This window comes from Nomascus leucogenys, chromosome 10, assembly GCF_006542625.1.
Source record: "Nomascus leucogenys isolate Asia chromosome 10, Asia_NLE_v1, whole genome shotgun sequence".
Classification (NCBI taxonomy): domain Eukaryota; kingdom Metazoa; phylum Chordata; class Mammalia; order Primates; family Hylobatidae; genus Nomascus; species Nomascus leucogenys.
In genome coordinates, this window is record NC_044390.1 from 65,293,436 (window position 1) to 65,305,641 (window position 12,206).

A 12,206-nucleotide genomic window follows, 5' to 3' on the forward strand; every position below is an offset into this window, starting at 1 on the left:
CAGCCATAAAAAGGAATGAATTAACAGCATTTGCAATGACCTGGATGAGAATGGAGACTATTATTCTAAGTGAAATAACTCAGGAATGGAAAACCGAACATCCTATGTTCTCACTGATATGTAGGAGCTAAGCTATGAGGGCGCAAAGGCGTAAGAATAACACAATGGACTTTGGGGACTTGGGGGGAAGAGTGGGAGGGGGACGAGGGATAAAAGACAACAAATACAGTGCAGTGTATACTGCTCAGGTGATGGGTGCACCAGGATCTCACAAATCACCACTAAAGAACTTATTCATGTAACCAAATACCACCTGTACCCCAACAACTTATGGAAAAATAAAATATTAAAAAATAAAAAATAAACTTTTAGATCCTTCTACATACCAGTTAAAAAAATTGGTGCTGAAAACCCATTCCTTATGTCACTGAGCTAATGAGGAAGGCAGGCACACTTGGCACCAGGACTGGCACACAAGCGTCATCCTATACAATTGATCTTGATCATCTTGCACCCCCTACAGCTCATTCTCCTCACAGCAGCTGGAGTAACTTTTAGAAAATGGAAATTGGACCCACTGCTGGGACTGAAGCCCTCCAAAGACCTACCATCACTCTTTAAATACAAGTCTTTCTCGCCAACAGAAGACCATGCATGGCCCATCCCTGCTTAGTGGCTCGTTTCATCTCTTGCTATTCTCCTCCTCACCCACTCTGTTCCCGCCACACTGGACTTGCTGTTCCTTGCACTTGCAAGCTGACTCCCACCCCTCTAGGCTTTTGCACCGGGAGTTCCCTGCACCGGGAAAGCTCTTCCCCCAAATGGCTCCATGCTTTGTTCTTTTGCTTCTGTAGGTCTGTGCATAACGTCACTTCCTCCAAGGCCCTTCCTTCCCTGACCCCTGTGGAAACAAGCTCTTCCTGTCTCTCTCTCATCATTTTTTTTTTAAAATTTGTAGCATTCATCACTACCTGACATTACATACTGATGTGCTTACTGTCCCTTTCTCCCAGACTGAACTTCATGAGGGCAGGAACTTGTCTCCTGTTCACTGCCATGTTCCTAGAAGCCAGAGGAGTGCCTGATGCAAAGGAGGTGCTCATACACATGTTTTGAGTGAATCATCCAGTCCTTGCCCTCCAGCCCGTTTGGATGGCCAGTGAGGACAGGACTGAGAAGCAGGGGTTTGGGAGAATACTAAGCCCTGGATTGGGTGGTGGGAGGAGAGAATTGAGAAGCCTTCTAGGAGGACCCTGGAGGATCTGAGCAGGGCGATGGGAAGAAGGGGCATTTCTGGCAAGAAGCCAGCCCAGCAAGTCCTGGAGGTGGGACTGACAGCACCATCTCCCCGGGAAGTTTGAGATTCTCACAACCTCCCCGTACCTGTACAGGACAGGAACCCTGAAACCCAGCGCCCCCTGGTGGTCAGACAGTAACATGAACGACCAAGTCCAAGTGGTCACCATTTATTGAGCACCTCAACTTCTCCGATCTTCCATTTCCTCCCAATGGTGCCTTGATGCGGGGCGGGGGGGGGGGAAGGGGGCTGATTACATTTTCAGAGGAGAAATGGGAGATGAAAGAGGCTAAGTCACCGACAGGCTCAAACAACCCTGCCTCCAGGGTCCAAGGTTTGGGGAGCCCATCCAACCCCTCTTCACCCATGACAGAAATACCAGGAGAGATTCGAGAGGGGATGGGTGGGGGAGGGCCAATTCCACGACCTGTGATATTCGAGAGCTTTGGAGGGAGCCCTTGGTGTGACCCCTTCCGACTGGGTGTCTTAGGGCCATTTACCACTTCAGGCTACAGCCAGTGAGGCCGTGGTGGAGACGAAATGAGGGTGCAGCGCGTGCTGCACACGAAGCGCTGGAAGGGAGGCATTGTGACAGCGGCTGTGAATGGCGTGTGTCCATCAAGTCACGTCACTCCGCTTACTCCACTGCGGGCAAACAGGAAACATCAGGAATCTGGTGCTCGAGGAGGGTCAGGACCATGCTGAGCGCACCCAGCACCAGCAGAGGCACTGGGCAGGAGGTCCCCAACCAACCCCCACTCTCTCAGGAATCACAAGGTGTTCAGCCCCCTCCTCCCTGGGACCCAGGAGTCCACGACCCCAGGCCCTCCTTCCTCAGCCACAGATGCCTGGGTCCCCAGCCCCACTTCCTCTAGCCCTAGACCTGGCCCTCTCCTCCCTCAGACCTAGGATGGCCCCCCAGCCCCCTCCTCCCTCAGAGCCAGAAGCCCAGTTCGAGACCCTTCTTCCCTGAGACCTCGAAGTCTGGGGTCCCAGCTTCTTCAGGGTTTCAGGTCAGTGGGCCCCCGTCTTCTTCCCAACCCGACATGGAAGGCCGGGTAAGGTAACGGGTTTATTCACAGTGTCATTTACAGGCAGCCCCCACCCCGGAGCATCAGATCCCGGCCGGAGGCCCGAAGTCGCTAGAAGGTGGGGACGGCCTTGGAGGCGGGGGGCTGCGCCGGATCCCTGGGCGTCCCCGGCGTCGCCTCCTCGTCCAGACCCCGGCGGCCCTTGCCGATGGCCAGGCGGGGCCGGCCGCGGTTCAGGCCGTCCAGGAGCGCGCAGGCCTGGCAGAGCGTGCGGCTGGCCAGCGCCCCACAGCGGGAGCAGGCGCCGGGGCGCGGGGGCCGCGCGGCCGGGGCCAGCGCCAGGCGCTCGGCCGAGTGCACGAGGTCCAGCACCGCCGACGGCCGCGCCGCCTCCAGGCGCTTGAGCAGGTCCCGGGCGTGGCCGCGGAAGGCCTCGGGCGCGTAGACGCACTCCTCGGAGAAGTAGTCGAGGCGGCGGAAGTGCGCGTACAGCACCACCTCCTTCTGCGAGGCGAACTGCAGCGGGCGGCAGCGCGGTAGGGCGCCCCCCTCGCCCGGAGAGCCCAGGCCCCCGCCCCGGGCCAGCCGCCCCGCGTCGCCCCGCAGGAAGTTCATGAGCACGGTCTCCGCCATGTCGTCGGCGTTGTGACCTGGTGGGGAGAGAAGGGAGCGGATGAGGTGGGGCGCGGAGGGCGCTGCTGGCCAGGGAGCCCCCCCGGGGAACCGAGGGTCCACCAGGACCCAGAGAGAGACTGGGAGGGGAGACCCACGGAGACCCAGGGCACAGTGGGGCCGCCAGGACCCAGAGAGAGACGGCGAGGGGGAGAGCAAGCCATGGAGACAGACCCCCAAACATGGTGCGACAGCCAGGATTCAGAGACAGGGATGGCGAGAGAGAGCCATGGAGACCCCTAGGGCACTGTGGGCAACCAGGACCCAGAGAGAGACGGGGAGGGGAAGACCGAGCCATGGAGACCCTCCGAGAACCGTGAAGCAGCCAGGTGCAGGCTGCAGGTGGACACAACAAAAAATCAAAGAGAAACATAAGTTCCCCTGGCGCAACTTGGGGGTGCCTTCATGTACCACCCGCCTATGCATAGCGGACCTTATGCTAGTTGCCCTTTCATATAAGGAGTAAAAGTGCATTATGCTGCTAATAACCTTATCAGCCTCAGTTAAAACCGTAATTCAAACTGTACACAAAAATCAGAATGGCATTAGGCATTTAACCGAGATTCTCAGGAGAGCTGATGGGGTAGGCAGGCTGCTGTCTCCCCCACCGCCTAGGGAATCCATGGCCTAATTCTGGGAACCTGTTAATATGTTTGGTTGTAGGGCAAAGGGGAATTAAGGTTGCAAGTGGAACTGGGGCTGCTAATCAGCTGCCTTTACAATAGGGACAGAATGGTGCGTTATCCAGGTGCGCTCAAGGTAATCACAAAGACCCTTAGAGTGGAGGAGGGAGGCAGAAAAGGGAGAGATAGGACCATGGAGATCTTTGAACATAGTGGGCAGCCAGGACCCAGAGAGAGATGGGGAGGGGGAGCCTGAGCCATGGAGCCCCTCTGGGCACCATAGGATAGCCAGGACCCAGAGACCGGGAGAGGGCGATGGGGCCATGGAGCCCCCCGGGCACTGTGGTGCAGCCAGGTGGTGGCTGGAGGTGGACACAGCAGGAATCGAGAGGGGGAACACACAGAAGCTCCCTGGGGAACTTGGGGATACCTCATTTGCCACCCGCCTACTGCATATGGGGGGTGTGAGGGCAGAGGCAAGGTTAGAGTGATGCAAACGGTGTAGGACTCAAACTGCCATCCTTGGCTTTGAAAATGGAGGAAGAGCTGGGCACAGTGGCTCATGCCTGTAATCCCAGCACTTTGGGAGGCCAAGGTGGGAGAATCACCTGAGGCCATGAGTTCGAGACCAGCCTGGCCAACATGGCGAAACCCCCATCTCTACTAAAAATATAAAAATTAGCAGGTCATGGTGGCAGGCATCTGTAACGCCAGCTGAGGAATGAGAATCTCTTGAACCTGGGAGGCAGAGGTTGCAGTGAGCCGAGGTCGCTCCACTGCACTCCAGCCTGGGCTCCACAGCAAGGCTCTGTCTCAAAAGAAAAAAAAAAGAAAAGAAAATGGAGGAAGGGACCGTCAGCCAGGAATGTGGGCAGCCTCCGGAAGCTGGAAAAGGCAAGGAAATGGACCGCCTTGCCCCAGAGCCTCCAGGAGCATGTTTGCTACTGCAAACGACATCTGGTTGAATGTTTATTGACTTAAAGTTGTAAACCACATTAATTAGGGGAGACCGGATTTGCCCCACACCTTGTCATTACAAACCCACTTAAGAGCGCCCAGTTTTGTAATAATTATTACAACAATTATTATACTATGCCTTTGAAAATGGAGTGTATAGGCCGGGCACGGTGGCTCAAGCCTGTAATCCCAGCACTTTGGGAGGCTGAGGTGGGTGGATCACGAGGTCAGGAGATCGAGACCATCCTGGCTAACACGGTGAAACCCCGTCTCTACTAAAAATACAAAAAAATTAGCCGGGTGTGGTGGCGGGCGCCTGTAGTCCCAGCTACTCGGGAGGCTGAGGCAGGAGAATGGCGTGAACCCGGGAGGCGGAGCTTGCAGTGAGCCGAGATCGCGCCACTGCACTCTAGCCTGGGGGACAGAGCAAGACTCAGTCTCAAAAAAAAAAAGAAAATGGAGTGTATAAACAAAGGGTAGAAATCACCTTGCAAGTCAGGGATTTTTCTGGAAGGCTTCATTACTTTTAGAAGTACAATTAATAAGTTATTCTATCAAATTAACTTTAAAACCCGAGGCAGCCTCTCATTCTTTTTTCCCCCCCCCGAGCTGGAATCTTGCTCTGTCGCCCAGGCTGGAGTACAGTGGCGTGATCTCGACTCACTGCAACCTCTGCCTCCCGGGTTCAAGCAATTCTGTCTCAGCCTCCTGAGTAGCTGGGATTACAGGCGCCCGCCAGTACACTCAGCTAATTTTTGCATTCTTAGTAGAGATGAGGTTTCACCATGTTGGCCAGGCTGGCCTCGAACTCTTGACCTTGTGATCTGCCTGCCTCAGCCTCCCAAAGTGCTGGGATTACAGGTGTGAGCCACTGTGCCCAGCCGAAGCCTTTCATTCTTTCCATACACTGTCTGCTCTTGTATGGAAAGGATTATTCTTCCCATTTTCAATCACAGAGATCTAGGGATTTCTCCAAAGTTACTCAGTAAGGAAAGGGCCACACCAGTGAATGAAGCTCAGTAAGCCTTCCCCAGAGCCAGTGGCCCTACCTAGCATGGTGGCAGATGACAGACTAAGAACTACTTTTGCCTTCATACACTTTGAGTGTGCTGATTCTCTCCAACCATCATCTCTCACCTCCATCACTGCAGCTGGCTTCCCACTGACTGGTCTCCTTGGCTTTGTCCCTGCCCCTCCAACCCAGGTTCCTCACCATGGCCTAGGTGAGCTTTTCAAAGTGGAACTCTCTTCATGTCACTTTTACTGGTTCCACCACAGCCTACAGGGTAAGGCCTGACCTCTTCCACCTCTCCAGCCTCCCCTGCCCTTGCTTTCTGGGCTCCAGCCACACTGGACCTCTTGGGGTAGCCCAAATTGGCTTTTCACAGGCCAGTAACCTCTCCCCAATTCTTACCCCCTTTCCTCTTCACTGTGAGCCTTCAGATTTCAAAACAGTTCCTTGACCCCACTCCTTCCACGTCATAGGGTTCTCTGTGTGTACACAGAGTCCATAACATGTCCATACATGGTCAATAACATGTATAATGTTTATAATTTTGTACCTGATAACCATGCGAAGGTAGGAACTTGTGCATAACTGTATTCTCAGCCCTAGCCTGACAACGATGATGATAATAGCATGTATAAAATGTGTAATCTACATTATATCATACACGTTATGTAACATAACTATAATATAGATAACGTTATACTTCTACTGACTCATCTAATTGTCATAACAAGTTTATGAGCTGGGCACCATTCATAGTCCTGCTTTAGGGATGGGGTGAAACAGAAGTACAGAGTGGTTAAGAACTTTGGTATGGCCACAGTTGGGATCCGGCATATAGCGGAAACTTAGCATCTGTTTGTTGAAGGAATGGATGAAAAAGAGAGAATAAAAAAGTTATCTTCCAGCACTTTGGGAGGCTGAGGCGGGTGGATCACGAGGTCAGGAGATCGAGATCATCCTGGCTAACATGGTGAAACCCCGTCTCTACTAAAAATACAAAAAATTAGCTGCGCGTGGTGGCAGGCGCCTGTAGCCCCAGCTACTCGGGAGACTGAGCCAGGAAAATGGCGTGAATCCGGTAGGCAGAGCTTGCAGTGAGCCGAGATCGCGCCACTGCACTCCAGCCTCGGAGACAGAGCGAGACTCTGTCTCAAAAAAAAAAAAAAAAAAAAAAAGTTTATCAAAGAGGACAGGCCAACTAAGAAAACGAATTAAGAAATGGAGATAGTTTTTAGAGTAAGAGCTGGATTCTGAAAGGTGGACCATAAGAGATCAGGCATGTTAGAAATACTTAAAAATAAGTAAAGAACCAGAGATCTAATCTCCAGAGATTTTCACCTCCCACCCCTTTGGCAATCTGTGGAGACCAAGACGGTGGCCAAGACCCAAAAACCTTTGTGATCACTGCCTGGCCCCTCTGTCTCCCCAGCGTCTTGAACCTTTAAAGGGCCCCAGCCCCAAACTGCAGCATGCGCACTTCCGCATCTCAGTACAGGGATCCTCCGGTTAAGCCACCAGGGTCTCCTCGCCGGCTTCTGGAGCATGCGCCTGAGTCCCCTTTCAGGTCCCGCCTCCTCGCCCGTGCATGCGCCCCACTGCCTCCGAGAGTGCCGCTCTGCGGCCGGTACTACGCTCACCTGTCACGATGTGCGTGGCTCCCACGCGGCGCGCCCCTTCCTCCAGCGCCCGGCGCCGCAGCACTCCACAGAAGGTGCAGCAGGAGCGGCTGCGGCCGGAGCCGGCTGTGCTGCGGGCCACGGCGTCCATCGTCCAGCCCCCGAAGAGGTCTTCGTAGGCCACGACCGTGAGCGGCAGCTCCCAGCGCGCCGCCTGGCGCCGCACGGCCGCCAGCGCCGCATCCCGGTAGCCACCGATGCCCTCATCGACGGCCACGAGCTGCAGTGAGATGCCCAGGCGCGGCGCCAGCGCGCGCAGCACGTGCGCCAGCACCGTGGAGTCCTTGCCGCCCGAGGCGCCCACGGCCACCACCGCGCCGGGCGGCAGCAGGCGGCCGGCGAGCACCGTGTGCAGCACCTCGGCCTCGAAGGCGGCGCAGAAGCAGGCACCGCACAGCGCTTGGCCCGAGAGCGGACGGCGGAGGGCGGCGCGTGCAGCATGGCAGGAGGCGCACGGCGGGGCGGGCATTGCGGGAGGGGTCGGCTTCTCCTAGACAGGGAGAGAGAGGAGGTGGGTTACACATGGATTCCGGATTGCAGGGTCCCTGCCATCGGGGAGATTGTCTGGATTGCACCTCTGCCCGGAATAGACCAGGGAGACGTGTGCACGGGTGGAGTAGCTTCTTCTAGCGCTGGGGATAGGACGGTTATAAATAGGTCCGGTGTAAGGGAGCCACTGCCTTAGGGAAGGCTTCTTGGATTGCACCCATTATGCACGAAGAAGAGAAGGAGCTTAAGAAGCTGGCTTCATGGGTAAAGAGAGGGAGCGACAAGCAGGTTATACCCAGGATTAGGTTGTGTCCTGTCCAGAGGGATGGGGGTGTATATTAAGGCCCATTTGTCACAACCTCCAGGGAGGCCACCCTTGTTACAGCCCTGATCAGGACAAGGTAGGTATCATTGGCCTGGGCCACCAGGGCTGTTAAAAGCCCTTGGGAGGTGAGGGGTTTATGACGCTAAGGGCAGAGGGAGGCCAGGGGACTGAAGCTCTGTGCGGCGGGAGGTGGAAAACAGGAAAGGCCAATTGATTTCACTTTGTAGGGTGGGATACGGTCTCCAGGAATGGGTTCTGATTGCATCCTATGAAAGGCAGGGTGATCACCTTCTCCAGGGAACACAGGCAGCCTGGATCACACCTCTCGGGAGACCAGCTGGGGCTGCACACATTTTGAGGGTGAGAAAATGGGTGGGCCTCCGAGATTGAACTCAACCCTGCTCTGGTATCAGAATGCCCCACAAGCTTCTGTGGTCTCATCAAGATATGGATCAGCCCATCTTTGACCTTCATCTGTTATCTTTCCTACCTCATCCTTCCCCACCCAGCCAAGACTCCAACCCTCCAGTCAAATCTTGGTCCTGCCTGCCTGGTGAACCCATAAAAACTCCCCAGGCTCAGTTCTCCTCCCCAAGCCACCATCACCTCCAGCCTGGACTACTGCAGTCACCTCCTTGCCATTCAGAGCAGGTCACGCTGCCTCTAGGATTAACCACAATGTGTGGAATTATTTTATGTGAATGTGTATTTACCGTCTCTAACTTCCATGCAAGTAGAGACCAGTGCCACTCAGATGTCTAATAGGCATCTCAAAACCCAAATTCCTGATTCCTCCAACCCAACGTGCTTCTCCTGGAGTACAGGGCAGCTCCATCCTTCTAGCTGCTCAGGCCAGAAGCTTTGGGGTCCAGGACCCTGGACTGCTCTTTCCCTCACTACACTTGTCACGCTCCCAGTGGGTGGCACCAAATTGCAATGCCAAGTCCGGACCTTTTCAAACTCCAGGTACCTAAATGAAATTTAGCAAATCCTGTTTGAATGTAGTTTCAAAACAGCCAAACACTTAGGACCGTCTCCACGGCAGCACCCTAGTCCGGTCTGTCTCTCTCCTGGACGGCTGCATGGGGCTCCCCACAGGTCTCCTGCTCCCGCCTTGCCTCCTCCACACACACTCGTTCACATAACAGCCAGTGGGATCGTGCCCTGAATCTTCTCAGCATCCTCCCCTGGATCCCATCTCACTGTAGTGTAATAACTGCTAATGGCCGATGAGGCCCTACATGTCTGACTGCTTGTTTCTCCAACCTCCTCTCCTTCAGCCTTGATGTCTACTCTGACACCCAAGGAATACTCCTGCTCCAGATGTTTGCACTGGCTCTCCCCTCTGCCCTGAGTACTCTTCCTGCCACTGAGCCCAAGAAGCAGCCCTCGGGACTCATCTGCAGTGACCATCAGGCACATCTGTCACAGCTGAGCAGCAACCCTTGGAATCTTTCCTCCCCCGACTTTTGACTCACTCCTTCTGTGCTCCTGGATTTCCTGCTCAATTCTCTTTTGGGGAGGCCTCTTCATGTCCTCAGGTCCTGCCTAGCACCCATCTCTTTCCATTCTTTTTAAGATTTTTAATTTTTTTTTTTTTTTTTTTTGAGATGGAGTCTGGCTCTGTGACCCAGGCTGGAGTGCAGTGGTACAATCTCGGCTCACTGTAACCTCTGCCTCCCAGGGTCAAGTGTTTCTCCTGCCTCAGCCACCCGAGTAGCTGGGAGTACAGGCGTGTACCGCCATGCCTGGCTAATTTTTTTTTTTTTTTTTTTTTTTGTATTTTTAGTAGAGACAGGGTTTCACCATGTTGGCCAGGCTGGTCTTGAACTCCTGACCTCAAGTGATCCACCCGCCTCGGCCTCCCAAAGTGCTGGGATTACAGGCGTAAGCCACTGTGCCCAGCCTCTTTCCATTCTTCTGAGCGCCTCCGAATCATGATATTCAGATGTCCCTCCTGGCTGGTCCTCCACATGGCTGGGGTACCTTTCAGATGTTCAGACCCTAAGTGCCCAGACAACATATTTCTTCCTTGAAAGGCAGAAACCTGTTCTTGCCCATCTGTTCCCTCTCTTCTGAGAGCAGCCACCACCTTTCATCCAGCACATCTGCAGGACAGGACGTAACGTCACCCTGGACTCATCTCTCCTCACCCCCTAAATCTACAGTCACCCAGTCCTGGGGGTCCACGTCCTGAGGAAGGGAGACCCTCGCAAGGGACAAGGCTGCACAAGTTAGCAGAGTCTCATAGGCCATGATGTGGAATTTTAGGTTTATTCAGGAGGAGATGGGAGCCTCGGGAGGTTTTTGAACAGGAAAGTGGTATGATCTGGCATGTTTTAAAAGGATTCCTAGACTGGTCAACATAGCGAGACCTCATCTCTAAAAAAATTAATAAATTAGCTGCACCTGGTGGCACAGGCCTGTAGTCCCAGCTACTCAGGAGGCCAAGGCGGGAGGATCACTTGAGCCCAGGAGGTCAAGGCTGCAGTGAGCCATGATCGCACCAGTGCACTCCAGCGTGGGTGATAGAGTGAGACCTTGTCTCAAATAAAAAAAAAAGTGGGATTCGTTTGGCTGCTGTGTGGGGAGGACTGTTGGTTGTCAGGGACAAGGACAGAAGGCTGGAGGTCAGCACACTAGACAGGAGTGGTGGCAGTAGAGGTGGGAAGAAGTGAAATTTTGGATCTATTTTGAAGGTGGAGCCCACAGGACTTGTATAAGACTGATTGGAGTGGGGACTGGGGCAATGACGAGAGAAAGTGATGAAGGGTAACTTTGAGGTTCTGGCCTGAGCATTGGAGGGACGGTGGGGCCATTTTGTGAGGGGAGAAGACCAGGAATTCCATTTGGACATGTCAGGTTTGACATGCATGTTAAGCGTCTTCCCTCAAAGACTTTATGGACCCTAGTCACTGAGTCGTGCGCCTCTACCAGGGCCCTCAGAGCTGCCCTGATCTGACTAGCTGTCACTGGTGACAGGTCTGTCTTTCTGCTTCTTCAAGGCAGGGACAGGGTGGGTCTGGTGCCCTTGCTCCCGCCACCTTGTGCAGAGTCGGTGCTCAGTAAATATCTGTAGGATGAGGGAATAATAAATGCTCCCAGAAGAGAGGCCGCGGACCCCAGGGATGCCTCTGGATTGCAGCCTTGTCAAAAAGACAGATAATGTGTGGCATGGGGGCGGGGACAGGCAGATAGTAACATAGGGGCGGGGGCAAGCAGATGGTCTTATCCTGTCTTGGGGAAGGGAGTGGCCCGGTAAGAGACAGACCGGACCGCAGCGTTCAAAGTGGGAATCCTGGCTACAAGTCCTCAGGGACACGGGCGCTGGGAAATCACAGAGGCCTTACGCTCGGAGAGACCCTCAACCCTCCCACGGCACCGCAACAAAGAGCCAGAGTCCACATGCCGACCCACCGCAGGAGGAAATACTCACCCGGGCAGAACTCAGTGCTGGGACGCCCACACTGCCCACCACGCGGAAGCCTGGCACGGAAGTGACTCCAAGACTACCACTCCCACAAGGTCTTGGGGCTTTCCTGCCTAGAACTCCCAGAAGCCCATGCGACACTTCCGCTGGATGCGTCCACGGCTCCGGGGTCCCGCTTGACCTACAACTCCCAGAAACACTCGCATTGCTCTTTCTGCCGCTCCCAAAATACACTGTCCCCATTTCCCCCGCGTTTACTTTCTGCGCCTGCGCGCGGGCGCAGGGAGCGGCGGAGCTGCGTGTACTGCTGTTGTCATGGCAGCGCGCTGTCACCCGGCAGGTTGCTGGATGGGCGAAGTAGTTGTATTCTGATTAACTGATTTTATGGGATTATTATAGGATTTTAAGGGATTACAGGGCCTATGATTTCTGCCCTTTGAGGCGGGGTTGCTGGTGGGAATTGAAGGTGGAACTGCAGGGGTTGGTCGCTAGTGTAAAAGGCGCAGATAGCGCATGCGCAGAGCAGACTTCGAGGATTGGAGTGGAACTCCGCGCGCATGCAGGGGCTGTGGTGATGCGCGTGCTGGAGACCCAGACTCTAAACAGAAGGATCCAAAGACCCTTCTCACCTAACCCAGGAGCGCAGAGGCTCAGAGACTCAGACCCTTGAGACTAAGGGTGTTAAAACGCAGAC

At 54.5% G+C, this 12,206-nt stretch overlaps 1 protein-coding gene across 1 annotated transcript; it reads right to left on the minus strand.

The window, feature by feature from the left end:
• Positions 1 to 1,450: 1,450 nt before the first annotated feature.
• On the minus strand, positions 1,451 to 11,584 carry CTU1 (cytosolic thiouridylase subunit 1). The gene is made up of 3 exons (XM_030821915.1): positions 11,519 to 11,584; positions 7,230 to 7,758; positions 1,451 to 2,978 (listed from the first exon to the last, which is right to left on the minus strand). Exons 2-3 carry the CDS (start codon positions 7,735 to 7,737, stop codon positions 2,440 to 2,442), a joined length of 1,047 nt encoding a protein of 348 aa, XP_030677775.1. The 5' UTR covers positions 7,738 to 7,758; positions 11,519 to 11,584; the 3' UTR covers positions 1,451 to 2,439.
• Between the last annotated feature and the right edge of the window lie 622 nt (positions 11,585 to 12,206).